General features: G+C 37.9%; 7 protein-coding genes across 7 annotated transcripts; 3 read left to right on the top strand and 4 right to left on the bottom strand.

Moving 5' to 3' along the window:
• Nucleotides 1–683: 683 nt before the first annotated feature.
• LOC133741289 (uncharacterized) lies at nucleotides 684–2727 on the top strand. Its single transcript, XM_062169224.1, has 5 exons — nucleotides 684–785; nucleotides 1427–1792; nucleotides 1902–1970; nucleotides 2053–2124; nucleotides 2413–2727. Exons 1-5 carry the CDS (start codon nucleotides 774–776, stop codon nucleotides 2557–2559), a joined length of 666 nt encoding a protein of 221 aa, XP_062025208.1. The 5' UTR covers nucleotides 684–773; the 3' UTR covers nucleotides 2560–2727.
• A 339-nt stretch (nucleotides 2728–3066) lies between these two features.
• LOC133737794 (uncharacterized) lies at nucleotides 3067–4667 on the bottom strand. The gene is made up of 5 exons (XM_062165290.1): nucleotides 4339–4667; nucleotides 4135–4257; nucleotides 3772–4014; nucleotides 3491–3655; nucleotides 3067–3396 (listed from the first exon to the last, which is right to left on the bottom strand). The coding sequence occupies exons 1-5, from the start codon at nucleotides 4552–4554 to the stop codon at nucleotides 3067–3069; spliced, it is 1077 nt and encodes a 358-aa protein (XP_062021274.1). The 5' UTR covers nucleotides 4555–4667.
• An 862-nt stretch (nucleotides 4668–5529) lies between these two features.
• On the top strand, nucleotides 5530–7550 carry LOC133736957 (chloroplast stem-loop binding protein of 41 kDa a, chloroplastic). Its single transcript, XM_062164573.1, has 6 exons — nucleotides 5530–5979; nucleotides 6259–6380; nucleotides 6451–6553; nucleotides 6625–6763; nucleotides 6849–7126; nucleotides 7315–7550. Exons 1-6 carry the CDS (start codon nucleotides 5590–5592, stop codon nucleotides 7495–7497), a joined length of 1215 nt encoding a protein of 404 aa, XP_062020557.1. The 5' UTR covers nucleotides 5530–5589; the 3' UTR covers nucleotides 7498–7550.
• A 136-nt stretch (nucleotides 7551–7686) lies between these two features.
• LOC133736956 (RAN GTPase-activating protein 1) lies at nucleotides 7687–10459 on the bottom strand. The gene is made up of 2 exons (XM_062164572.1): nucleotides 10308–10459; nucleotides 7687–9545 (listed from the first exon to the last, which is right to left on the bottom strand). The coding sequence occupies exon 2, from the start codon at nucleotides 9532–9534 to the stop codon at nucleotides 7924–7926; it is 1611 nt and encodes a 536-aa protein (XP_062020556.1). The 5' UTR covers nucleotides 9535–9545; nucleotides 10308–10459; the 3' UTR covers nucleotides 7687–7923.
• Nucleotides 10460–13168: 2709 nt separating this feature from the next.
• LOC133739173 (cyclin-P3-1) lies at nucleotides 13169–15095 on the top strand. The gene is made up of 3 exons (XM_062166906.1): nucleotides 13169–13444; nucleotides 13935–14345; nucleotides 14616–15095. Exons 2-3 carry the CDS (start codon nucleotides 13945–13947, stop codon nucleotides 14857–14859), a joined length of 645 nt encoding a protein of 214 aa, XP_062022890.1. The 5' UTR covers nucleotides 13169–13444; nucleotides 13935–13944; the 3' UTR covers nucleotides 14860–15095.
• Nucleotides 15096–15292: 197 nt separating this feature from the next.
• LOC133739172 (DAR GTPase 3, chloroplastic) lies at nucleotides 15293–17790 on the bottom strand. Its single transcript, XM_062166905.1, has 9 exons — nucleotides 17585–17790; nucleotides 17340–17465; nucleotides 17127–17243; nucleotides 16812–16955; nucleotides 16642–16728; nucleotides 16199–16314; nucleotides 15885–16066; nucleotides 15739–15796; nucleotides 15293–15641 (listed from the first exon to the last, which is right to left on the bottom strand). The coding sequence occupies exons 1-9, from the start codon at nucleotides 17753–17755 to the stop codon at nucleotides 15518–15520; spliced, it is 1125 nt and encodes a 374-aa protein (XP_062022889.1). The 5' UTR covers nucleotides 17756–17790; the 3' UTR covers nucleotides 15293–15517.
• Nucleotides 17791–18860: 1070 nt separating this feature from the next.
• Nucleotides 18861–24208, bottom strand: LOC133738242 (ARM REPEAT PROTEIN INTERACTING WITH ABF2-like). Its single transcript, XM_062165715.1, has 19 exons — nucleotides 23889–24208; nucleotides 23631–23791; nucleotides 23252–23430; nucleotides 23054–23174; nucleotides 22897–22971; nucleotides 22702–22796; nucleotides 22502–22577; nucleotides 22299–22406; nucleotides 21821–21949; nucleotides 21657–21725; nucleotides 21506–21565; nucleotides 21252–21375; nucleotides 20784–20923; nucleotides 20258–20321; nucleotides 20076–20155; nucleotides 19722–19786; nucleotides 19525–19642; nucleotides 19314–19438; nucleotides 18861–19199 (listed from the first exon to the last, which is right to left on the bottom strand). Exons 1-19 carry the CDS (start codon nucleotides 24127–24129, stop codon nucleotides 19094–19096), a joined length of 2136 nt encoding a protein of 711 aa, XP_062021699.1. The 5' UTR covers nucleotides 24130–24208; the 3' UTR covers nucleotides 18861–19093.
• Nucleotides 24209–24920: the final 712 nt, after the last annotated feature.

The following is a 24920-nucleotide window of genomic DNA, read 5'->3' as shown; positions in this document are numbered from 1 at the left end:
AAAATGATATTAAGAATCTCTACAAAGTACATGTATTCTAACAATCACCAACTAACAAAGAGTGCTCTATTGGCTACTCCATTTGCTCTGATATAGCGGGGATATAACGGAAAAATAACCCGATTACAACGTAACATAATTACCAATTGCACAGTTTTCCTACTATGTTGCCGCCGGAGAATAAATCCGACGACACTAGTTTCACCCTCTACTAGAAAGCTGCGACCATTTAACAAAGTAAGGAACTCGCTGCCCATGTTTATATTCACACTAAGAATTTTAATGTCTTGGACTCTTACAAAGTCGTTGTCACGGTAAAAATACAACTTACCTTCAACGAACAACGGTGTAGTCGTGTAGGCTTGTCCACTACTTGGTGTTCGTGTAGTTTTAAACGAGCTGGGCCAGAACTACACAGTCTAGGTCTCACATAAAGCCCATATGAAGCCAAGACTACCCTGATGGACCCCTGAAAAGACTATTCAAAAATGCCAGAATGATAAAAATTAAAATGTGATTGGCGCCTAAAAATCCTGGTAATTAATAGAGTTAACCAAACAAGCCAAGGGCTGGGATTGGTGATTGGAAAGAAGAAATCAAAACAAGGGTGCAGATCAGCCCTTGCACGTTTCCCCACACAAACACCAAGATTTTACTCTTGAGATAAATCCACACGCTATTTTCACTTTGTGCCAAACAAGGGAGCGAGCACAGCGGCAAAGCTTGTTAGAGTGAACCAGTTCTGCTTCAAAGTTCAAACCAAACAACTTGAAATGGCTCAAACGGTATGCTACTCTTAACTTGAGATGGGTCTCTCCTGGTTAATGTTTTTTTCTGATTCTCTCTTGCTTAAAGTTTCTTCCTTTTCTTTCTCTTCTGTTTGATTAGTGTAATTTCTTGTTTAGGATTTGTTCTTTTTTGGGAGTAATGGGTTTATAGAACACATAATTGCTGGTTTGTTACATTTTAGGGATAAATTTCTTTGCTTTATATAATTTCTGTTTGGGTTTGTGATGAGTGATGAGGATAGAATTTGGGTTTAGGGTTTTTGTTTTGAGGAAAGGTGGAGTCTTTCTCTGATTTTCAAACAAGTAGGAATCTCAGGTTCAGTGGTATACGATCTCTACGTGATCGGGTCATCCTACATTTTGGTTATACAATGTTTATTATTATATAGAAAAAAAAAAAGAATTAATTTTGAAAATAAAATCTGTTTTAGTGAAGGCCCTTTTCGGATTTGTAATTACAAGATCGATTCTTATATTAACAGGTACAATAATTTTTGCCTGTGCATGCGTTGTTCTTGTTTGCATTTGTGTCTTTATTATTATTCGAAATTGAGTATTGTTTTAGTCAGTGAAATCAACTAAACTGTAGAATTACAGTTCAGTTTACTAATACATTTGCTTATGTATTCAACTCACAGCCTAGGTCCACTAATCTGAAAACTGAGAGAGTTCAGTCACAGCCTGAAAGACCAAATCTTCCTACGGAAGAAATGGCACAAGAGAATGCACCTCCACAGAAGAAAAGCAAGGCAAGGAAGAAACGGCCAAGGTACTACACAGCAGTTAGGCGATCTTCACGCATCCGAAACACTGTGACTCCCTCTCAAAACCGGAGCCTACAGCCAGTGCAGATTACAATCAGTGAAAGCGAGAGTGAAAGCGACAGAGAAGAGGAGCCTCCTTGTTTGGAGGAGAATGTGGAGGAGCTGGCTGTTCGTGGTGAGAAAACATTGGATGAAAAAGTGGACTATGCTGTGCAGTTATTGGAGACTATGAGCTCACAGGTATATATAATCATATACCTTGCTGTGGAGATTACAGACTTTTTGTTTACTTTATAGCTATTAGTATTTGTTACTTATTGAATAGTTTCTTTTGTGGTTGTGAAATCAGGGTAACAATAGGATCTCTGACACTTCTGAACTCAGATACAGAAGTTTGTACTTTGAGTCCCAAAAGCAGGTTATAAACTTGTCCAATTTGTTTTTTGTCATGAACTATTAACCTCTTATTCAAATGTTACAACAATCTCTTGTATATGCAGAATGAGAAATTGAAAAAGGAGAACCGTGAGCTTTCTTTGAAGTTGCAAGTTGCTCTTGCCAAAATTGAAGGAGTAAGCTAATCTCTGCCAGCTTAAACATCCTATCGATTATGCTTGACATAATTGTGCAACCTTTGTTGGTCATTCTAGGTTTTGTTTTTGTTTTTGCTTTTTTTTTAGTTTATATATATATATATATATATATATATATATATATATATATAACACCATTAAGAAGCTAGAAAAATAAATAAATAAAACATAGTACTGTTTTGCATTAAGTCTTGGAATGCTGTCCCTTACTTTCTCCTTAAGATGCGGAGCTATGTCTGACTTTCATCTTTCTGTGATTGGTTACAGTTTGAGAAAGGGAGTAATGCATCTGTGGAATGGATGGCAAAATTTAAAGATGTGTTGTTGGTTACAAGCTTGGCAAAAGCTTCTGAAATGGTTGCTTCTCAAGATCCTAAAGCGGCTTCTTCTTCAAAGAGAAAGAGACATCCCTAAAGGGAAAGAGAAGATAAAGAGAACTGAAGCCCTTTTGTATAGAATGAATTATGTTCACATATTGGTATGGAGTTTGGACTATGCTTCGGTTCGCTACTAAGTTCTAATGTTCTGATGGCATACTTTAAGCACTTTGACTTTGACTAAGTTCTAATATGATCTAGTTAATCTTTTATCTTCCATGTTGGCTTGTTGAATTAATTTGCTCGCATTTGTAGTTATGTTATTTGCATCCATGCCTAGTTGAGTTTGAATGTGCATCCTACTTGTCCACACAGGCTTCTTTATAACTTATAAGTCAATTGAATCTGTATGCAAATTATTGCATGTTCATTTGATATGCTAGAAGTTCAGTGATAAAAAAAAAAAAAATGGCAATTGCTAATTTGATGAGCATAATAGGAGCACGAAAATTGATATTTATTGTTGAGGGGTGACTGAATTTTATAGAACAAGCTTGTGGCATCAAAATTTACATTACAAAATCAAAGAAAGCAATTTGCAAAGTCAGGCTGCAGGGCCTGTATTGTCAACCTTGCTAACAAAAGATGAGTGTAAGCCAAAAAGATTAGTTCTTGGGGTTGTTGCATCATCTTCAGATTCTAAACTCTCTTCATCGTTTGCTGCCTCCTCTTCTGGTATTGGTGGCGGTGGAGACGAGAAGTCTAAGCACAACCCTTGTATAACTTGTTCATATGATGAAGCAGACAGGTCTTGAGAGGTAAGCTGGTGGTACTCCACAAGTTGGTGGAGGCATTGGTTTTCTCTAACCAGATTTGCATTCTCATTTGCTAATCTTGATTTCTCAGCTAGCAGTGCCTCCAATTGAAGCCTCACCTATCCACACACACATTGCACAAGATATTACTAATCTTAATTTGCAATACTATCAGAAACATAAATAGGAAAAATCGAAGAACATGAATCTTACCAAATCATCTTCCTCAGGCCTCAACCCCTTGTCAAATCCATCTCTGAGCCTCCTATTCTCCTCCTCCAGCAAAACACACCGCTCTTGCATAAACGATAAATCCGACCTAATCAACTTGAGTTCCCTAGCAAATGAAGCCGCCTTCGTTGCCATAGAAATTGCCAGCTGCAGGGAGATACAAAACTGAAACAATTAGCAATCAACTCAAACTCGGCATCAAATCTTGATCACAACTAAACAAACACAAAAACAAAGGAGGAGGGGGGGGTTGTGGAACCAACATTTTTGGCTTTCTTCAGCTTCCCATCTTTTGGGCCTTGCTCATTTTCATGTTGTGAATCATCACCATCCCCTTGTTCCTCCAAGCAATGACTGTTGTCGTACTTCCTCTTCAATCCTACATGTGACTCTTCTGCCTTCTGTTGTTGTTGTTCTTCTGAGCCCTCCTCTTTGCTCTCTGAGTTGCTCAATTGGCTGTGGAATATCTCTGTCAATGTGGGTGGCTTAGCTAGATCATTAACTCCCTACAAACACATGAATCCAATTAGTACCCATCTGATTTTGACTTTCCCCAATTCAAATTTGTCACTTTTAAAATCTTTCCCAATTCAGATCTGACACATTTTAAAGAAACACAAAATTACCTGAAGAGCATTGTCTAAAGTGTCAGACAGCTGAGACAGAGTGTGAGCAATCGAATCAAACCCTCTCATCAAAAGCATCGAGTCTTCCTTCAATCCTCTCCCACGTTTCGCTTCTCCAACATTCTAAACACACAAAACCAATTAAAACCCAAATACACAGTGAAGTCATTCAAAAGGGTGGTGGAAGTGGAACCACACACTCACCATATGTAGAGAAGGATCAGGATTTGGTGGGTTTTGAGCCATTGGGATTCTGGAGTTGCGGTCTTGGAGAATGGAATCGATTCGGGTCTGTAGAGAGCTCCAGAAGCGCTTATCGGAGGAGGGAGTGAAGAGAGGAGAAGAAGCGGAAGCAGTGAAGAAGATGGAGGAGTCCTTGTTGAGTTGAACCGGTGATGGAGTGTCGACTGAAGCAGCCATTGGAGAGAAACAGAGTCCCAGAGAGAGAGAGAGAGAGGAGTAACGGCTAGTTTTTTATGTTTGGTTTTGGGTTTTGGAGGAGCCTGTGAGATTGATTCATTTAATAATTGTGGGGGGGGGGGGGATTTATGAAGTTTTATATATACATATATATATATAGTTAGATGCGCCGAAAGCCCAACGTTACTAAAATTTTGTTGAAGGAGTCAAATTTATTGTAGTGTGTGTTTGATCTTCAAGACTTGGAATTGGAAGTGTGGATCTGATCCGCTGCTTTGCTTCTGTGTGTTCTATCCTGAACACTAAAGTGGGTTGGCTTTTGAGGTCACTGGTGGGACCCTGGAGTTGAGGATCATTGGCTATGGGGAGGGGTGGGGTCAAGATGTGAATGAAATTTTACTGCGGTAAGAAAGTCTCGGATTAATCTTCAGAGTTGATGAAATGTTTCTTTGTCGGTGGTGTACGTAAGTATGTAACTATTTGATTTAGTGACATCAGTTGATTTTTTGGTTAACGGAAACAATTTTCCACTACTATTAACCTCAAATTTTAAAATTTTTAGAATCAGACTTAAGTAGACCTATGAGAAAAAAATCTCATAATTTACCTGAAAGTGACATTTAGGCATTATGCGTGTTTGATCTAAGGTAAAATTACACGTAAATTTTTGAGATTCAAGTACTCAAAATTAGATCAAGATATTTATTTTGAAGAGTTTCACTATTGACTCTTCAAACTCTTGAGTGGCTTTTGTCACATCTAAATGTAAAATGTTTTAAGATATTGATCTTTCATATTGAGATACAGTTCAATGTAAAAAAGGAGGATTCAAAATATTTCTCTGTTTTTTTTTTTTTTTTTAATATTCAAAATGAAGAAAAAGGACCAAAAAAGATGAAGCAATCAAAATTGTTGTCTAGCCACAAAAGAAAATACAGGTACTTATTGGGGATTTTCTATTTGTTTATCTAGTACAAGAAACTGCTGGTTCTCATTCTCACACAATCATATCAGTTGTGACAGACTCACAGTCCAATGGCCACTCTTGCTTCATCATCATCATCCTCTGTGCTCTTCTCCTCTCCACACTCCAACCTCACTCCACCTTCTCTCTCTCCTTCATGCCTCTCTCTCTCCTCTTCCTCCCACCTCTCCACCACTCTCTCCTCTTCCCTCTCACTTTCTCATTCTTTTGTCACATACCCTACAACTTCAAGGCGCTTCAGCCCTAGTTCCTTCAGTGTCAAGGCTATTGCTGCAGACAAGAAGAAAGTTCTGATCGTCAACACCAACAGTGGTGGTCATGCAGTCATTGGATTCTACTTTGCAAAAGAGCTTCTGGGCTCTGGCCATGAGGTCACCATTATGACTGTTGGTGAAGAAAGCTCAGACAAGATGAAGAAGACCCCATTCACCAGATTCTCGGTTAGTATTCACACACTCTTGTTCTCTATCTAAATCTTGAATATGGGCTTTACTAACATAGACTTGGGACTTTTTTTTAGGTTCGTTTACTATACATTAATTTATAGATACATCAATACAGTGGTAGAATGTCTCAATAAACTAGTTCAGTTTAATCTCGATCGAGCTAGTTTACGACTGTGTGGAGCTGGTATAACTTTTATGTGCCAATACATTAATGTACCTTACACTTTTCCCTTTGTTGTGTGATCTTGAACATATCTTTTTTTGGCTCTTAAGGAAATTGTAAGTGCTGGAGGGAAGACTGTGTGGGGAGAACCAGCAGAAATAGCTAAGGTTTTGGAAGGATCAGCATTTGATGTTGTGTTGGATAACAATGGCAAGAACTTGGACGCAGTGAAGTATGGTATTGCTTCAATTTCTGTGGTTTTTTGTTATGGTATGCATATGTTAATAACTCTATGCACACAGGCCTGTGGCTGATTGGGCAAAGAGTTCTGGTGCAAAGCAATTCCTATTTATCAGCAGTGCTGGGATTTATAAGCCAACCGAGGAGCCTCCTCATGTCGAAGGGGTATGTTTCCCTTGCATTCGAAATTCAAATAGGACTTAGTTGTTGCTTTACTAAGACCTTTACCATTGCAGGATGTCGTTAAAGCTGATGCTGGTCATGTTGCAGTAGAGAAGTACATTGCAGAAGTGTTTGGTAATTGGGCAAGTTTTCGTCCACAATACATGATAGGATCCGGCAACAACAAAGATTGCGAGGAGTGGTTCTTCGATCGTAAGTAGATACTCTCAAGCAATTTGTGATGTCAAGTAGAATTTAAGTCGAGCATAAACTGACCTATACCGAATTCTCTATACAGGAATTGTGAGGGACAGACCAGTTCCAATCCCTGGCTCCGGAATGCAACTCACAGTCATCTCCCATGTTAGGGACTTGTCCTCTATGCTTACTCTAGCCGTTGCGAAGCCAGATGCTGCATCTGGTAATATTTTCAACTGTGTAAGCGACCGTGCTGTGACTCTCGATGGATTGGCAAAACTCTGTGCTCAAGCTGCAGGACGCCCGGTGAACATAGTGCATTATGATCCAAAAGCTGCTGGGGTTGATGCAAAGAAAGCTTTTCCGTTCCGTAACATGGTAATAACACTTCTAGTGAGAAGTTTTGGACATAACATGAACTTCAGATTGACATGAAAATCCATCTACGACTGCTACTCTGATAACATATTGTGCTTAGCTCTAAGAGGGCATCTATGACTCGTTGAGTCGTTCTGCAGTACCTCGTACATTGACACTGCTAATGAGATATTTTGTCTACTTTGCAGCACTTCTATGCAGAACCAAGAGCTGCAAAGGATATCTTGGGATGGAAAAGTACCACAAACCTCACTGAAGACTTGAAAGAGAGATTTGAGGAGTACTTGAAGATTGGGAGAGACAAGAAAGCCATCAAATTTGATTTGGATGATAAGATACTGGAGTCCCTTAAAGTTCCAGTAGCAGTGTGATTAATCACCATCTTTCCCTGATGACTATTTATAAAATGCAATTTTGTGTCTTGTATCCCTGTGCACTAAAGTAAGAGATTGATCACAGTCCAGTTCAGAAGCCACTAACTGAACATTTCATCCTCTAAATAAATAAAGTGCAATGCTTGACAAAGAAAGAAAAAAGATCATTAACATAAATGCAACAAATTCAACTCAGCAAACCCACTTTTGCATCCATAACCAAAAAACTGGTTCCAGCAACAAAGGTAACAAGAAAATGAGAGCATATGACTAGCTAGACTCTTGAACCTGAATGTTCCAAAGACTGAGCCAAATCTACAACAATAGATCTATGACACTATGACTAAAATGAGCTGATATAGCTCATCAGAACAAGTTTTGAATCAATTAACAGAAGGCAACAAACTGCATGACTTGGTAATTCTATTCCTCTCGCCTTAGTTCAAGGACCTTGAGCCTCAATTCCAATTCATCCTCGTTGTCAGCACCTTCGTCTTCATCCTCTTCATCCAGATCTTCTCCTTCGGGGTCATTCTCATCCAAAGGCCCAAGCAGATGTGGGGAATTTTTAAACATGTCCACCACCTCATCAATCCCTTCATCAGATATGAAGTTACCATTTATGTTCAGTGACTTAAACCCAGGTTTATTCACAACAGCCTGAGCCAAAAGTCTCGCCCCAACCCTTCTAATTGAATTAGAGCTCAAATCAACCTCAATTAACTGACCATGACCCTCTGCCAATGCTTTGCTGATCATAATTGAACCTTCATCCTTCAGTTCATTCTCTGACAATATTAACCTAGTAAGGAATTGTTTTGCTGCTATACAGGAAGCCAAAGCAGCAGTTGATTTGGCTGTAATATCATTTCCTGCCAATTCCAGAACTTCAAGCAAAGGTGCAGAATCCTTGAGAGCATTGGCAAGGGCTTCTGTTCCTTCATCTTCCAAGTTAAGATAACTGAGGTAAATTTCAGTAAGTTCTGTAAAAGCAGATAGGACTTTACTCAAAGCAACCCCAGATTCTACACCGAACATGTTGTCACGCAAATCGAGCTTCTTCAAATGTGTGCAAGTCCCAAGTGCTTCAGCTAAAGCTACACCGCCTTCAGAGCCCACCCTTGTAGATGAACAACGGAAATCCTCCAAGACAGGTGAACGCTTCACCATATCAGAGATGGCAATTGCCCCTTCATCTCCTGTCATATTATTGTGAAAATGAAGGACTCTAAGCTTCCCAGTGGACGGAATGAACTTAGAAACTGCTCTTGCAGCTTCTTCTGAAATACCATCATTCATCAAATAAAGTTCCTCCAAATTATTTTGTGATCTCAGGAGTGACTCAAATGCATTTACACCTTTCTCGCCCATGGCATTGTCTGAAAGGTTCAGATACCTCAATTCACATCCTTCCAGGGCTGAAGAAAACAGATTCATGACTTCAATAGCTTCTGTCTCTGACCTTCCTGCAATAAAATCTGACAGATCCACTTCTTTCAATTGATGTTTGATGGATGATAAGATTGGCACAGCAACACGGGCTGCATCCAAACCAAAGCTTCTATTGCTCAAACATATCTTAGTATAGGAGTTTCCAAGCTCCCTTAGTGGTTTGAAAAGCTCCTCAGCCTCCTCTGCATCAATAAAAGATCTGCGGCCACCAGAGATATCAAACACACTTTTAAAGGCAGGAATAGATTTCTCATCATCTTCCTTTGCTTTGGGCCCTCTTTTCAGAACTTCCAGCATAAGCTTACTTGATTCTCTGGCATATACCTGCACTGCAGAACTTCCATCACCATATGGTTCCTTCTCAAATTGTTGCTCTGCAGCTGCAAAGGCAAAGGCTTCTATTTTCCTGGCATCTTCCTCGGCCTCTTCTTTACTAAGCAGGCCGTACTTTCTAGAGAAAATGGATGGAGTTATGAAATTCTTGGTCATTCGTTCTACAAGCAATATTCTGGTACTCTGAGTAGCAGGCCATAATTTGATTGACATCGGGCGGTGCTGGAAAGTTTGTGTTGTAGAATCCATGTCAAAATGATCTGTAACCAAAGTGTATAGTTACATCATAAACTAAGATGATCACAATACAAGCATATATTTTAAACTTGGCAAGAAAGCAAATTTGAGACCCACGGAGACCTCAGCAACCCAACAGGTCATTTACAGACATCCAGAACTTTCCCCAACACAAACTCCCAAAAACATAAATTTTCACTTCTTATCGAAACAGAATGGTTGAGAGTTGAGACTCTTAATTCATATAGAAAACTTTTCGACAATGTGACAAAAGTTGATAAAGGAGCCACTTTACGACCCATGGAGACCTCAGCAACGAAAAAGATGAATAAATGCATGACTAGCAAATTAGGCACTTCAAACTATTGATTTAATCTTGCTTGGAACTAAAAAAAAAAAAAAAAAAAAAAATCTAAAAATGTTAGTTTCACCTAATCGATACTGGCCATTCAAGATATCTCCAAAACAAACAAGAGAAAAGCTGCGAATCAAGCCATAAACACCAATATGAACAATAATATATCTTGCGAACCAAATATACCATTCTAATACCAGAAAGAAACATCATTTTTGCTTGAAAGGAAAATCAAACCTATCTCAACCAAGTCCAGAACTCAAAACCACAAGATTTTCATCAACGCAGCACAGAATTCAAGTGGAAATTCCGATATAAAACATCAAAATTCACAAATCTGAGGCCGTAACAACAATTTAAAGATCCGTGTGATAAAATAAAGAGAATAGATCCAAAGGAGCGAAATTTATGAGAAGAATTAATTCAGTACCTGCTGAAGAAATTGGAAACCCTTGCGAAAGAGGACGAGATAGTAAACCCTAGAAAAATCGAAAGAGTGATTGGAGGGAAATCATCAAAACCCCCAAAAGCTTGTAACTTTAAAAAAAAAAAAAAAAAAACAAAGTGAGGAGCCAAAAAGCGTGGGATTTACGATTTGCGGCACTATCTTTTTGAGAAATGACGGAAAACACCCTGAGGTTTTTAGTGATTTACGCTCTTGTTCCTCTGTGTGTGTGTGTGTGTGTGTATTGGGCTTTGGATGGAGGAATTGTGTTTGGACGAAGGTTATTGGGCCCTAAAGAAACATGTTTCTTGAGCTTGGCACCTCTTCCCTTGATTTCTGATTAATAGTCTAGAAGTTGAAGAATGAAACTAGAAACTCTTAAACATTTGTATGAGGAAAACAATTGGAACATGGAACAGAAGCAAGGAGCCGATAGAGACGTTGAAAAATTTTAAAAATTTATAAATAGCGAGTAAAACTATATATGTGTATCATACGTGTAACCGTTATTCTTAAACAATAATGATATATTGTACTAGACTCAAAAGGTCATAATTTTGTATGCATAACAATAAATGTACGCCTCTTGACAAGAGAAATGTGCAAAATCTGGCTCCTTCTATTCTTATATGGAGTTGGCCGAACTTATTCACTTAATCTTTTGAAGATTTTGAACCCAATTTCAACCTTTTATATTACTTTTTCTTTAACCAACAAAAAAATTATTGCAAGAAAAAGAAACACACAATTTGCTCATCTAAATCCTTCACTTCAAAGGCAATACTCCATCTATAACATTTCATTTTCCCCAACCTCACGTCTCTTCTTTTTTACTCATAAACATTGCTATCTCTTTCAATAGTGAAATTGTACTTATTGACAGCCAACAAGATCACATGTGTTGATATTCTCACAATTAACCGTAGAGAAATAAGAACCATCATAACAATGAGCATCATTAGAGAAATGGTGAACAATCAAAAACATACTGGTAAATGTGTCATCATAGATTGAAATAAGAATGATAGCTCAAAGAAAGATTTCTCCAAAAAGTTTACCCACTGCCAACCAAAATAAGATAAACGTTTATATTTTCATTCAAATTGACCAAAGTAGGAAACCCAAGAGAAATAAACAAATAGAAAGATCCAGATAGGATTGCTTGGTCACTTATTTTGCACCGACATTGTGTATTAAAATGTATCTAGGACCAGTAGTATAAGGGGTAATGACATTCCAAAACTGTCGCTCGCAACAGACAACCCTCCCCAGCTGTACCCAAATGTAATCTGGCATTGTCTCAAATATGACTCATTTTTTTATATATGAGCATCAATTTAGGAGCATAATTTTCATATAAATTAAACTTGGAGGTTACTTGTAGTTGTCCCCTCACCCCTCTACCAACCCGAAACGTCAAAATCAGCTTAGCTACTCTTCACAGTTACTTGGGTATGGGTAAAAATAAAAACCTAACTAGTATTCAAATTCATACGATAAAAATGTTATAATAACAAATAGTAATTGCAACGATTTAGTCTAAACAGCATAAACCTGATCAAGTTATCATTGTTATAATAGATCATTGAGTCCAGATTTTCGTAATCGCGTAATAGTTGTTTGTGCAGTGAAAGAAGGGAGGAAAACCAGTCAGACCACACCTTGAAGAATAATGCATGGTAAAGCAGTTGGACTTTGATATAAGAATGGAGGATTAATCAAGATCCACCCCTTAATAATGCGCCGGTTTACTGATATTTTGTCCATGTAGTCTGCTGCCCAATCATTATCTATTCTTCACAATTGACCCACTCACACGGTTGTCCTATCTGTTGGTATTATTTATTATAAGGAACATAAATAATAATTGATTGGATATGTTTATTGCTCTCTATAATATATTATTGAAATAATAATTACTTTTAAATAATGATTTTTTTTTTAATTACGTTAACTTCATGCAGTCAGTATTCAGATAGAGGTTCATGACTGTATCCAAATAAAGTTAGATTAATTCTCCACTGCAGGCGCACAAACATGAAGGGGCCTTCAGAACTTGCTGGCTACAAACTAGTGCGAGTTGGGATTCAAACACTAGACACTGAGGTTTCATGTTAGGCCGCTCGACCAACCTTACTACACTATGTGATTAAGTTAGCATTGGTTTGTTTGTTTGTTTGTAAACAAGAAAATATATATACATAATTACATGTATTTGTTTGTTTGTTCATAAGTAATTTTAATTTTATATGTATTAACCATAAGACTTGATTGTCATATTTTCCAATGACTTTGATGAAAACAAAACAAAATAGTAGAAACTAGAAAGTATTGCATATTAACAAAATCTTGCGTTTCACTCTAATTTATCAAACAAAGATGAAAAACACTGTGTTACGAGGAAGAAACTCATACTAGAAGACTATCAACAAACAAACAAATCTCTACCATTATAAGTAAAGGCAACATCAGTGAGTATGATCTCATTTTAGGTAATTCGTAGAAAATTGAAAATCAAGCATTCATTTGCAATGACATTGATAAAGATATGGATATATCACAATCCTTGCACAGTTGCACGTTTGAGAAGCTCAAATCCAGTTTTATTAATCTTGATCCGACAGAAGGGCTAATGGTGAATCCAAAATCATTTTACCTTAACAGACTATGAAGAAGAATATAAACGCATAATATCCGTATTCATACATGGAATCTAACACTCGGATTCAATATTATTGCAAGCCCTTCCTTCCATTGCGGTGAAAAAATAAAAAAGAAGTCTCCGAGAGGTCCCACTCAACAGCCGAGAAGGCAAAGAATAAGAAGGTGTTTGCCCACCATTAAAAATGGCTTGGAGCGCACAACCGACACCTTCTTTTATTCTCAAGCTGAGGTAGAAAGAAAGAGTGACTGCAACTGTGGCATTGCTAATAAACAAACCAGATCTCCCATGTGAAGACAGAGTGAATAAAGAGCAAGAAAGCAAAGGGCTTTCTTTGATTCTCTAAGACCATGAGATAGCATTGTGTGTGTTCATTGCATCTTCCTTGTTCTGCTCCGAGCTCATTTTCATGTAGACCAAGCAACAAGCACAGAAAACAGAGATATAGCTCAATCTCTCTGTAAGTTGTCTTATACTCTTCTTGACAATTTTGTATTTTGTGTAGTTGCTCTAGTTTTTGCTATGGCGTTGAATCCCTTTGTTGATTTTTTGGGTGTAAAGTTTGGATCTTGCATATTCTGGGTTGGGATTTGATGGAAAAGCTTGATTCTTTTTGGATTTCTTGCTGTGGGTTAGTCTTGGTTTGTTTAATTTCTTGACTTTTCTGTTCTGGGTATGTCTAATTCTAGAAATTGGTTATTTTACTACCCAATATTTGTTTCTTGATTACTTGATTTATATTAGTTCAGTATATTTAATGCAGCGAATTATAATACTACCCAAGATGGCAAGAATTGTTTCTGCTATTAGTGATTGAGATTGTGTGCTAAATTGAATTGGAGTCCAAATTAGGAACTTTTGTGAGTTTGTCATACCTGGAATGGTAGAACATCAATTATGCATCAGACGCTCCCTGATTAATCTGATTTTGTCTTTTATTCTAATTGCAGCTTGAATATTATGGGATCTTTGGGACTTGACAATGAAAATTTAGGAACAGATGTTTACTTCTCTTTGGGGCTCAAACAATCAGGCAAAGGAGCTATGAAGTTTCCTCCCCGGGTTCTGTCACCGCTCTCTTCACTTCTTGAGAGATCTGTTCAGAGCAATGAGATGCATATGGAGGCAGCAGAAATCAAGGAAGTTACAATATTTCATGGTTTAAGAGCACCCCCTTTGAGCATTCGACAATACATTGATCGCGTTTTTAAGTACTCTGGCTGTAGCCCTTCATGTTTTGTTGTTGCCAAGATCTATGTGGATAGATATCTTCAGTCAACACAAGTGCATTTGACTTCTTTCAATGTTCACCGACTTCTGATAACAAGTGTGATGCTGGCAGCAAAATTTATTGATGATGCGTAAGTACTAATCTGATGTTTGGATATATTTGATCTGATTATGTAGACTTTGAGTTTTCGGTCTTTCTTGCTATTTATAATAGGACCATTCTAGGACACAAGGTAGAACTGTCTTGGGCCTTGTTCAATGAAAACTTTGTGCTTCAATTGGCGTTCCCTATGACATATCCAAAGTTTCAAGAACCAGAAATTGTAGTTTGATTTAATGTACTGTGATTAGACCATCTCTTTTGAATGCAACAAGCTTCTGACATTGAACATTGTTTGCAGATTCTTTAACAATGCATACTATGCCAAAGTGGGAGGAGTCACCACAGCAGAGTTGAATAGGTTGGAGATGAAGTTTTTGTTTAATATAGATTTCAGACTTCAAGTTAGTATAGACACATTCAAGAAATACTGTTCTCAGCTAGAAAAGGAAGATGCAGTACACCAGATTGAACGTTCAATCCAAGCTTGTGGTGTCAAGGAGGATGAGATTGTCATATCCTCCTCTCAACGCATGATTACATGATTTTTCTTAATTGCAATTAGTTAGAAAGAAATTTGATTGTTTAGCGCGTGTGCCACGAAAAGCACTTCAAAGAACCATTCTTTAGGTATCATTTCAATTTGTGCAGAGTAAAGTTTCTCTCTTTTACTTTTTTCAAGGCTTGTAAGAACAGATTGTTCAACTTTATGGTAAAGGAAGCGTGAGCAGTGAGTCGTCCATTGTTCTTGGTTGGAGGTACTGCTCATTGTTAGTTTGCAGACCCTTATCTTACTAGTTTGTGCACATGAAAAACTGATTTTACAAGAATCACTACTTTACCCACTACAGTCAAAGACTTGCATCTTTAATTTACAGAGCTTGATATTGTGAGAATCCTAGTGTTGAATACAGAACTTGATGTTATTTTACAGACCACCATTACCCGATATGACTTATCTTCCGGTAGTGATTGTCGGTTGCGTCCTCAATGAACATTATTAAGCTATACTAAGCTCAAGTTCCTCCAGGATATTGGCTATCAAAGATTTCATAGCTCCTGCTAAAGTATCAAGTTCATGGAGGATTCTTAATCCATGTACGTATCTCAATATTGGCATTCAGAATCTTTGGATATTCAAAGAGTGACGACCGATGAATGCTTGACCACTTTGTCCTGGTCTACCACCAAGTCTCAATAATATCATCTGGGAGGCCTCTCCAGCGCAATCCAACCAAATCTCCCTTTTCGAAAATCCGTCAGAACACGAAATGCGGCTTGATGTGTGTCTCCATTGAACAAGTGAACTGCAAGCTTCTGAACAAATCTGCAATTTAGAAAATTAGCAGTGATTAGAACGATTTAAAAGAACTGATCTGTATGCTTCAACAATATTCAAGGAGCCAAGATAGGGTGATTTATACGTTTTACCACAGTAACCATCCGCATCCATCTTGTAGCGTTTGTTAAGAGTCTTTATACCTGGAGTCAAAGCGATAGTCAGCTAGAGATTAAATGTTGACAACACCAAACATTAGTTCATCTCTCTCCAACGAGCTGTGATACATACCCACTGATGGAAGCCTTGCTAACATCTGGACAAGAATTGCTGCAATATCCACAACACCATAGGATCTCTCTCCAATATCATCACAAATAGCAAGCTTTATTGCTGCTGTTTGATCGCTAATCCGCATTGGGAGTATACCAGGAGAATCTAGCAATTCAAGGTCTTTCCCGAAATGAACCCACCTTCGACAATACAACAAAGACACATATAAGGATTAAAATCAGAACCAAATTTCACCAACTTCACAAGTTGAATTTAATGTGGCAAATTGCATCTTATATGGATAACTGAGTAATCAGAGCAGAAATTTATACTTCAGTTCTCTTGTAACTCCAGGTCTTGGAGCTGCTGGACACATTCGTCTCGTCAGCAAACGGTTAATCAAAGACGATTTGCCAACATTTGGATATCCAACAATCCCAGCTCGTACCTGTTTGCAGAAAGGAGTTGTTATCAAACATTAGAATAATCAATTGATTGATGCAAGTAAATCTTGTGGATTTCAGGACCATTACATCTCCCTAACTGTATTTATATATTTATATGTACATAGCATAACTCTAGAGAACTGTCTGCCTCCTAAAGTTTCCTAAACAACTCTACAATAGTCCAGAAAAATTCATGAAGTTCAATTACATCTTAGACAAAATATAACAAACAACTTGACATGTCATGTTATCAGATTGTTGATCAAGACCATTACTTGATAGAATCACATCAGAGTATGTAGTCTGGAAAGAATGTACAAGGAACTCACCGCACGAGGAAGAAGTCCTTTGGCTCTGCGTCTGACGTTTACATCTGCTGCTAATGCTTTAGCTAACCGCCCTAGCTTCATAGCGCCCTGCACTTGCCACATTAAAGTAATCATATTCTGCTCTGACTATTATAAGTGATGGAAAGCTGAAAGAGTATCTCTTATGGTACCATTCCAAGTTTGCCATTCGAAAAGACAACTTTCGTCCCTTGCCTTGCAAAATAGGTCGCCCAAGCATTCCGGTCTGCCGTGGAAATCATGTCTTCTCTATTCAACACCAAAACTCTTCTCCTATTACCAAGCCATAAATCCATCTGTCCATTAAAACCCCAAAAGAGAAGTCAACACAAACAACCTGTACTCTCAATTCCTAATCCTGAAAGTGGTTTTCAATAGAACAACTAGAAACATTAACAAAACTGCAACACTTCTGAAGCAAATGATCTGACACATATTAGACCAATCATAAAAAAAAAAGCTCTAACCTGTGGATGACTAGTGGACAATGGAATTCTCGCATCTCGAACCTCAATCACTACATCCATCAACTTGAGTTGTGTTTTCAGTTCTTTCTCAGTTTTGGCAATATGACCAGGATACCACTGCCCAGTTAAGCATGAACTAAATAAGCACATTGGTCTTGCATTGAAAACTACATAACTTCCCCCAATACTTGAAAAAAACTCAATTATGGGTACCTGAACAGGACGCAGTGCCTTGGTCCAGTGATAGAGATCAGTATCCAGGTCATACCAATCATCTTCAAAACCATCAGAATTGGCATTTCCGTTTTCATTCCAAGTCGGATTTCTCCCACCAACAATCTACAAAAAGCTCAAGTCTTTACACATATAAATTCAAAACAAAGAAAACCCAGAACAAATTTCATCATAAATCTCACAAAGCAAAATTCATTGAAATTTTAAAGGGAGGTGATTGTTACCTGAATAGTGGGAGCTGGGGATGAGAGTGAAGAAGTAGCAGAGAGAGCTGAGGAAGACGATGATGGTGGCTTTGATTTGCTTCCAAGGGAATGAAGAAGGTTTAAGTGAGTTGGGGTTGTGGAAGAAGAACTGGGTAGCCAGAGACTTGCTACTTGAACAGCCATGGCCATTAGAATTCAGCTCTTTGCTTTCGGATAATAATCACTCACTTGAGACTTAAAAAGGAAAACTGAGTAAACGACATGTCTCTCGCTAAAGCTTGTATCTTTTTACGGTTTTGGGGTTTATCAGTAAAAAGTAAAAAGTATTAAAGCCCCGCTTTAGAGTTTAGGGTTTATCCGACACCTTTTGAATAGCGTTCTCTCTCTCTCTCTCTCTCTCTCTCTGTGCAAAAACAAGAACCAGATCATTGCTTAGAGAGGTTTAGGATTCATGAAGTTTGTATCACTCAAATGCTTCAAGGTTGGTATCTGTTTGATAATGAATTATTTTAGTGGGTTTCTTAATGTTAATAATACCCAAAAGTTGACATCTTGTTCTAAATTTGTGTTTGTATCTTTGCTCAGCATTTGAATTGGGTTTGTTAGTTTGTAATGGATTTGATTTAGAGTGCTACTTATGTTCATTTTGTGCTTCCGGAGAACTCGATCTATGTGTGCAAGTAGGAAGGTGCAAATAGTTGTTCGTTCGATTTGTAATGCGGTGCACTGATGCTGTTATGTGTTTTACAATTTTTCAAGTGAACTTTGTACTACACCTTAAGCTTTTGATACATTTTTTTCCGTTACTTGCGACTGATTCTTTCTGTTATTTACTATGGTTAAAATTTTTGAATACGGCAAGTATCCATTCATATATAACCGACATACGACTGAAGTTCACTGCTTGAAGATCAGCATGCTCCATTAAATAGATTGTGTTGTTTAAATTGACTACTGGTTCATAATCCTGCCAGCATTCTAAAGGATTTGCCCAACCATCAGTAAAGAGTTCCTATTCTCTAGTACAATAGTACTTCACATTCTGATGAGTTGACATAAGACATGGAAAATAGTTTCTAAAGCTCTCCAAACAGATTGGTGCTGGTCTGGGACGACTGCTGCATCTAGAGATTTCTGCATCCTTTCTTTTCTGAAATCATAATCTCTGATTTCCTGGTCTTTTCTCAAAGAGATCGGATGCTTACTCTACTGTGTAAACATACATGCTATGTAACCACAATGTATCAAAGGGTCAGATGATAGGCAATATCCGGACTACAAGGACTATATGACACATCAAGAAATAGAGTACTTCTCTGAGCATAAAGCTAAAATTTGGAGGACAAATGGCACTAAAGGGTAAACAAAATTGCATTACCCAAACAATTACATTGAGTTAAACTGAAAAATCCTGAACACTAAGACTAAACAGAAGATAGTACTTCTGTTCGCAAAAATATAACCTACAACTTTCTATACATTTTATAATTCATCTTGATAGACAAAATCAACAATCTGCAGCTTGAACTATGCAAGTTTATCCTGCGAGGAACCACCCTGGTTAGGCTTTGTAAGTGCTTTAGTGAAAAATCTGTGGATCTCCGGTATGATTCGTTTCATTAGTGGATGAAACCTAAGTAGTTTTGTCACAAGAGTTCATATTAGTGCAACGCTGCGCACAGATTCAAACACGGAAAGCAAAAAAGGAAAACTGCTCAGCAGCTGAGGAATGAGATCTACTACATACCATGGTTTCTTGCTCAACTTATCAAACTGCTCTAGTACAAACAGAATGCATGCTTGCATCAACGACATGGCGTTATAGGCCTCTGATAACTCAAACATGAGAGACACATTTTCCACACAGATATCCTTTAAGAAAGAAAAATAACTGATCAGAGACTAATTCATAACCAAGCAGAAGATTAATCACAACTAATTCAAAATAGCTAGCCCACCTGAGCAATGGCATGTTCACATTGACGCTTAAGACCTTCTAAAAGATACTGATCAGCAGCTTTGAGGAGATCGTGAGCAATATCCAAATCGACTTCAACTGATCCCGTGTATATGAATCTAGGAGCAGTAAGATCACAATAATTAAGAGGGTGCAATTACATTTTACTCTTAACCAGGGGTAAGTTAGAAGGCCTACCTCATCATCAGTTCAAAAACGTCCCATCTAATATTTGGAATCTCTACATCCTTGGCATCTCTCTCCTGCAATACAATGTTTCACTTTGTTAATTAACAAAAGAAAATCCATGAAGCCATTTCTTCCTCCATTCTTTCTATGATAAGTTTGTGCTTAGCCGGTTTACAAGTGTAAGGATATGCCAAAAGTGGGACAAAACAAGGAACAGGCCAGGTGACCAATTTAAGGAGACTATTTACTGTTGCATTTATATTATTACCATTCAGAAATGAAATGTGGGAGATAGGATTGGATTCAGTAAATGTTCACTTTTTGGAAACAGCTAAGAAAGCTAATCGCTCAATCAATTCTTACCCTGTATCCACCATCAAACATGGCTCGAAATGCTTCCGAAGAAGCAAGCAGACAAATTCTGTGTGCATAAAACTGTTTACCTGATCAAAGCAAAGCATTGAACAAATATATATTGTTAATATTATTTGTACAGCAAAAGTGACTATAGCAAAGAAAAGGATATAAACAAGAACAATCCCCACCGTCAACTAAGAATGTTATGTCAGAAAGTGTCGGATTGTTTACATATTGCTCACCCAAATACACCTGTAAAAAGAACAAAAAATCACATCAGAAAGTCCAAGCTCCTAAATATCCATGCCAAGTATCAATTGAACACCAAATGCATGGTAAAAGAATTTTAAAATACAGCCCTAACAGTCATCAACTAACCATACTCTGGGGAATCCTGCCTCAAAGGCTTACAAAAAAACAACAATAATTTGAAAAGATTATATTATCAGACGTTCAAAACACTAAAGAAATTAATGTGCGCAAGGGACAGAAATATACATATCAGATGAAATAACACTCTATACTCCTTAATTCTCAATGCTTAAGAACTTAGCAGTCAAAGTGCAGTGAATCTGATCAGTAAACATTCAATAGACTACTGTCAACCAAAAATTAATTACATCTTCAAAACTATATTGAACCCCTCACAAACTGAAAGTAAAGAGAATCACAAGGTTACATGTTCATTAAACCAAGTTAACATCTGAAGAATACCTGTGAGTTTGGTGCTGGAGGAACTGCATCTACATGAGAGAGTGGAGAGGCTTTTGTAGCCAATGCGTGCAAGGCCAATGAACCATCATGTTGCTGCTTCAGGCTTTTAGACTCAAGAAGCCCCACCAGCAGCTCCAATCCTGCAAGAAATGATTTTGTGTCAAAATACTTAATCTTGGAATGCACGCGAACACACACACACACACACACACAAAAGCAAAGCAAGAAAGCAGCCTCATCAAACCAAGCAAACAACAACAATGCATGTCAAAATGTTTTATTCTAGCACATGCTCAGTAGTGAGTACTGTCTAGCAGTTGAAAGTTTGAAACAAAGATATCATGGTAAATTGTTATCTTTACTCTTTTAGAGTGTTCATTATCACAAAAAACCTTAGCTTTGTTATCCAAGAATCTTAGCACTACCTAATGAAGGAGAATTCTGAGGACATTTATATAAAATACCTACCTTTGTGTTCAATAAAAATGACTTGACGATCACCAGGCTTACAAAGATGAGCAAAAGCCAAAGCCACTCGACATTGAATAGCCTTATCAGCAACCCGCATCAGATATAATAGATTGTTCAATACCTGTTAAGATAAACCAACTGAGGTATTGGAATGACATGAATGTCTCCAGTAACGAGAGCAAATGCAATTACAAAGTGAAATAGACACGAGTAGCCAAAAGAAAACAAAAGTGCAATGTGATAAAACTCACTCGACCACAAATCTTCCCCTCTAATCTTTTCAATGTCTTTTCAACACAATCCTTAGTTCGCTGCAAGTACCAAAAATTTAACATGTTACGGCAACAAATTAAAGTCATACAAAACTACATGAAGATTTAAAAACAAACGGGAAATGAATACTTGAACAAGGAATTCTCCATCTTGAAATTTCTGGACAATTCCAAATTTAATAAGAGCTGCAATGTTGTCCTACAAAAAAAAAAATTTAGTCACACTGTTAAACGGGATAATGATGATACAGACAACTGCACTACAAACTGAATTTAATCATGAACAAACATTACCTCATTATCTGCAAGACCATATAGAGCAAATGCAGCATTGTGTTGCAGAGATTCATTTTTCGAATCAAGTAACTTGAGTAGAGGCACTATGCCACCATTATGAGCAATGCCAGCTTGGTTATGTGTGTCCTGATATAACAATCAGTTACCAAAAAAAGGAAACCAGTAAACATCCCAGTGAGTTTTAGCATCACACTCAGTAAACATCCAACAAGACTTTTTAGTCATAATATTATTCTCCTTGCATTACAAAGATACTTTAACCAAAAATGAAAATAAAAAAAGGGCAATCCCCTTGTATCAGCATAACCAATGATAGTATCATAATTTCATGAGGATTCCCATCGTGTATACTAAAGGTACTTTACAAAACAAAATCAACAAAACAACCATTCTCTCACATGATACTTAAAACTCCCTTACAATATTTAAACATCTGACTATATATAAAATTGGATAACGAGTCAGAGATAATAACCTGTGCCAACCTCCCAATTGCAAAAGCCGACATCTCCTTGACCTGTGAATCAGGTGACTGGAGCATCTTAATTAATGGTTGTACCGCTCCCCTTTGAACAATGTGTGCCTGCATCAACAAATTGTTATGAGATAAGCGAAATTATTTATGACAGTGAATGAGGGTGAAATACATGGTTTAACCAAAAGGGTATTTCATTCCACCTTGCAATCTGAATCAGCCGTAGCAAACTGACCAAGTAATAGAGCAGCTTCTCTTTGGCTTTCCAAACAAGGTGAACTGTTAAAAAAAAAAAAAGGACATTAGAAATATCATATCTAACAGCTAAAGACCTATAAGCTCAAGACAACAACATGATTGAAGTAAATTCCACAAAATAACTGCATGCAAAATTCACCATTACCTCAGTAAATCAATAACAGGTTGTAAAGCACCAGCAACAAGAACAAGTTTCTTGATGCTTGGGGAAGAGTGGACAAGATTACCAATTACACCAACCTGATAATCCCAAAGAAATTTCAGCTAGTGCTTACAAAAGGGTGTGGTCAGAAAATTAAAGATATGACAGAGGAAAAATTAGACATATATAAGAACTTACTGCTTCATAAGTCATAGTTGCAATCTCAGATCGCAGCATAAGTACCAGGTTAGGCAAAGCGTTGCACTCAACAATCTGAAATTTTGCAATTCATATAAGCAACAATACAAGAGGTGCTTCAAATTACGTATACCACTTAACAGGAAAAGTTAGCTACCTGATTTTTGTTTTCGTCATTTTTGAATGCTAGGATCTTCAGGGCCCCTGCAGCTGCCCTCTGTACCTTTGTGTCAAAGAAGTTAAGCAACTCCACAAGAGGAGGGATACCACCTTCAATCCTGAATGTGCAAGGATATAAGAAACAAATATCGAGAAGTTTTAGCATCACACTCAGCAAAGCAGAAGACCACCATACCTGACAAGGTTTTTAATGTTGCTATTCTCATGAGAAATGTTACAGATTGCATCCGCAGCTCTCCTGATAACACCATCAACCGCCCCCGCATTTAAGCCACTACTACTCTTGTGCCTCTTTAACAGATCAATAAGAGGCGACAAACCTCCAGCATCAACTATGAGATGTTGATTCTCCGGCTTTATAACATTAACACACACACCAAAAATTTCAATTAAGAACCTCCAAGTTTAAATTAAAAAAAAAGGAAAAGAATAAAATTACCTACAAATTTTATGATCCAAATACTTCAATTATAGAAACAGATAACCAAAATATCCTAATCAAAGCCGAAAATGTCAAAAATGACAAAACACAAGAGACGGAGCTAATCAATTACCTTAACGGCGATGAGATTAAGCGCGAAAGCACTTTCTTTCTCGACCTCGTGCTCACACGGAATCGGACTGTGGCTTCCGCCTCTCTCCGGCGGCGGCGTCCGTAGATGCTTAACCAGAGCCGGAACCGCTCCGCATTCCACTAAGTCTTTCAGATTGTCCTCTACAATCAAATCACCCAAACATCAGAAACCCTAACCCCCCAATTACATCACAAACAAAAGAAATGAAAAGACAAATTCAAGTTATAAATTGATTACCGTTCTTGGCGAGTTCGACCAGGGCTCGGGCGGCGACCTTGGCGGCGGCGCGGTCGGCGTCGGAGGCGGAGAAGGTGGAGTCGAGAACCTTGACGTGGGCGCGAATCTCAAGAAGCGGATCTTGGGGATCGACGGCCGGAGATTTACGATCCGGCTCGTTTTCTTGGGTTTCTTCTACGAAGTCTTGTTCCAGCTTCCGCTTCAGACTGCGGCGTCTGGTGGTGACGGAGCGGCGGTCCATGGAGGATTAGGGGTAATTTGGGAATAAAAATGAGTGTTTGGGGATTTTTCTTGGGCATATGAGAGGGCGTGGAAATGAGGAGGGTCATATTTTTATGATGGAGGTCAAATTCAGTTTCCCGCCAATTTTTGAGTTCCCGGTTAAACTTTTTGGAGGGTGAAAGTTTTTTTCATTTCAAAAGTGCGCTTCCGCCATTAATATAGTTTATGGGCTGCGCTTAACTGAATACGATTTCCTATTCGTAAATTTATCCTGAGAGGTATGGATTGGGCCCTAGTAAGATAGCCGATTGAGCTAATGCTGGGCCTAGCTTTACCACCTAGAAAATATGTTATGCATGAAAGCTGTTCCTACTTCCTAGAGAGGACCAACTATTCCGGACTGGATGGTATGAGGTCGGAGTTTCAAGCGGGATGGTATAGTGACCCGACCCTCAACCACACTTCATAGTTATTGAAATTCACATCTCAAATTAGTATAAGTTAATGTGTACATACTTGTGTATGTTTGTGTTGAGAGAGAGCAAGGTTCGAAATTTTGATTTTCGACTGAAATTGTCAGTGTTGATGGGGATTTTGATATATTTTGGTCAATATTGATAAGGGAGTGAAATTCACAATTCTCATTTTACAATCCACACTTCATGTTTCCTCTTTTAGTAGTATCTTAACATCACATGCTTACAATCCACACTACAAAAAGACCAAACTTAAAATACTAAAAAAATAAACATGAAGTATGAATTGTAAAATGAGTCTGTTAAGGTTTCCAATCTCTGGGCTATGGTGGTG

Source organism: Rosa rugosa, chromosome 3 (genome assembly GCF_958449725.1).
Source record: "Rosa rugosa chromosome 3, drRosRugo1.1, whole genome shotgun sequence".
Taxonomy (NCBI): domain Eukaryota; kingdom Viridiplantae; phylum Streptophyta; class Magnoliopsida; order Rosales; family Rosaceae; genus Rosa; species Rosa rugosa.
Note: the sequence above shows the minus strand (reverse complement) of the source record. Positions and strands in the feature narration are given on the sequence as shown.

What these genes read in the sequence shown, in the direction of transcription:
- LOC133736956 (XM_062164572.1), bottom strand. Translation starts at nt 9,534, where the DNA reads ATGGATTCTACAACACAAACTTTCCAGCACCGCCCGATGTCAATCAAA.
- LOC133737794 (XM_062165290.1), bottom strand. Translation starts at nt 4,554, where the DNA reads ATGGCTGCTTCAGTCGACACTCCATCACCGGTTCAACTCAACAAGGAC. An exon ending in AGCTGAAGAAAGCCAAAAAT is followed by an intron (nt 3,656 to 3,771) that starts GTTGGTTCCACA and finishes ATCTCCCTGCAG; the next exon opens with CTGGCAATTTCTATGGCAAC. An exon ending in GGCCTGAGGAAGATGATTTG is followed by an intron (nt 3,397 to 3,490) that starts GTAAGATTCATG and finishes GTGTGTGGATAG; the next exon opens with GTGAGGCTTCAATTGGAGGC.
- LOC133738242 (XM_062165715.1), bottom strand. Translation starts at nt 24,129, where the DNA reads ATGGACCGCCGCTCCGTCACCACCAGACGCCGCAGTCTGAAGCGGAAG. An exon ending in CATAACATTCTTAGTTGACG is followed by an intron (nt 20,156 to 20,257) that starts GTGGGGATTGTT and finishes TGCTTTGATCAG; the next exon opens with GTAAACAGTTTTATGCACAC. An exon ending in GTTTTTGAACTGATGATGAG is followed by an intron (nt 19,643 to 19,721) that starts GTAGGCCTTCTA and finishes TACTGCTCCTAG; the next exon opens with ATTCATATACACGGGATCAG.
- LOC133739172 (XM_062166905.1), bottom strand. Translation starts at nt 17,755, where the DNA reads ATGGCCATGGCTGTTCAAGTAGCAAGTCTCTGGCTACCCAGTTCTTCT. An exon ending in GGAGTTACAAGAGAACTGAA is followed by an intron (nt 16,067 to 16,198) that starts GTATAAATTTCT and finishes GTATTGTCGAAG; the next exon opens with GTGGGTTCATTTCGGGAAAG. An exon ending in GATGGTTACTGTGGTAAAAC is followed by an intron (nt 15,642 to 15,738) that starts GTATAAATCACC and finishes TCTAAATTGCAG; the next exon opens with ATTTGTTCAGAAGCTTGCAG.
- LOC133739173 (XM_062166906.1), top strand. Translation starts at nt 13,945, where the DNA reads ATGGGATCTTTGGGACTTGACAATGAAAATTTAGGAACAGATGTTTAC. An exon ending in GCAAAATTTATTGATGATGC is followed by an intron (nt 14,346 to 14,615) that starts GTAAGTACTAAT and finishes CATTGTTTGCAG; the next exon opens with ATTCTTTAACAATGCATACT.
- LOC133736957 (XM_062164573.1), top strand. Translation starts at nt 5,590, where the DNA reads ATGGCCACTCTTGCTTCATCATCATCATCCTCTGTGCTCTTCTCCTCT. An exon ending in AAGAACTTGGACGCAGTGAA is followed by an intron (nt 6,381 to 6,450) that starts GTATGGTATTGC and finishes CTATGCACACAG; the next exon opens with GCCTGTGGCTGATTGGGCAA. An exon ending in CTTTTCCGTTCCGTAACATG is followed by an intron (nt 7,127 to 7,314) that starts GTAATAACACTT and finishes TCTACTTTGCAG; the next exon opens with CACTTCTATGCAGAACCAAG.
- LOC133741289 (XM_062169224.1), top strand. An exon ending in ACTTTGAGTCCCAAAAGCAG is followed by an intron (nt 1,971 to 2,052) that starts GTTATAAACTTG and finishes TTGTATATGCAG; the next exon opens with AATGAGAAATTGAAAAAGGA. An exon ending in CTCTTGCCAAAATTGAAGGA is followed by an intron (nt 2,125 to 2,412) that starts GTAAGCTAATCT and finishes GATTGGTTACAG; the next exon opens with TTTGAGAAAGGGAGTAATGC.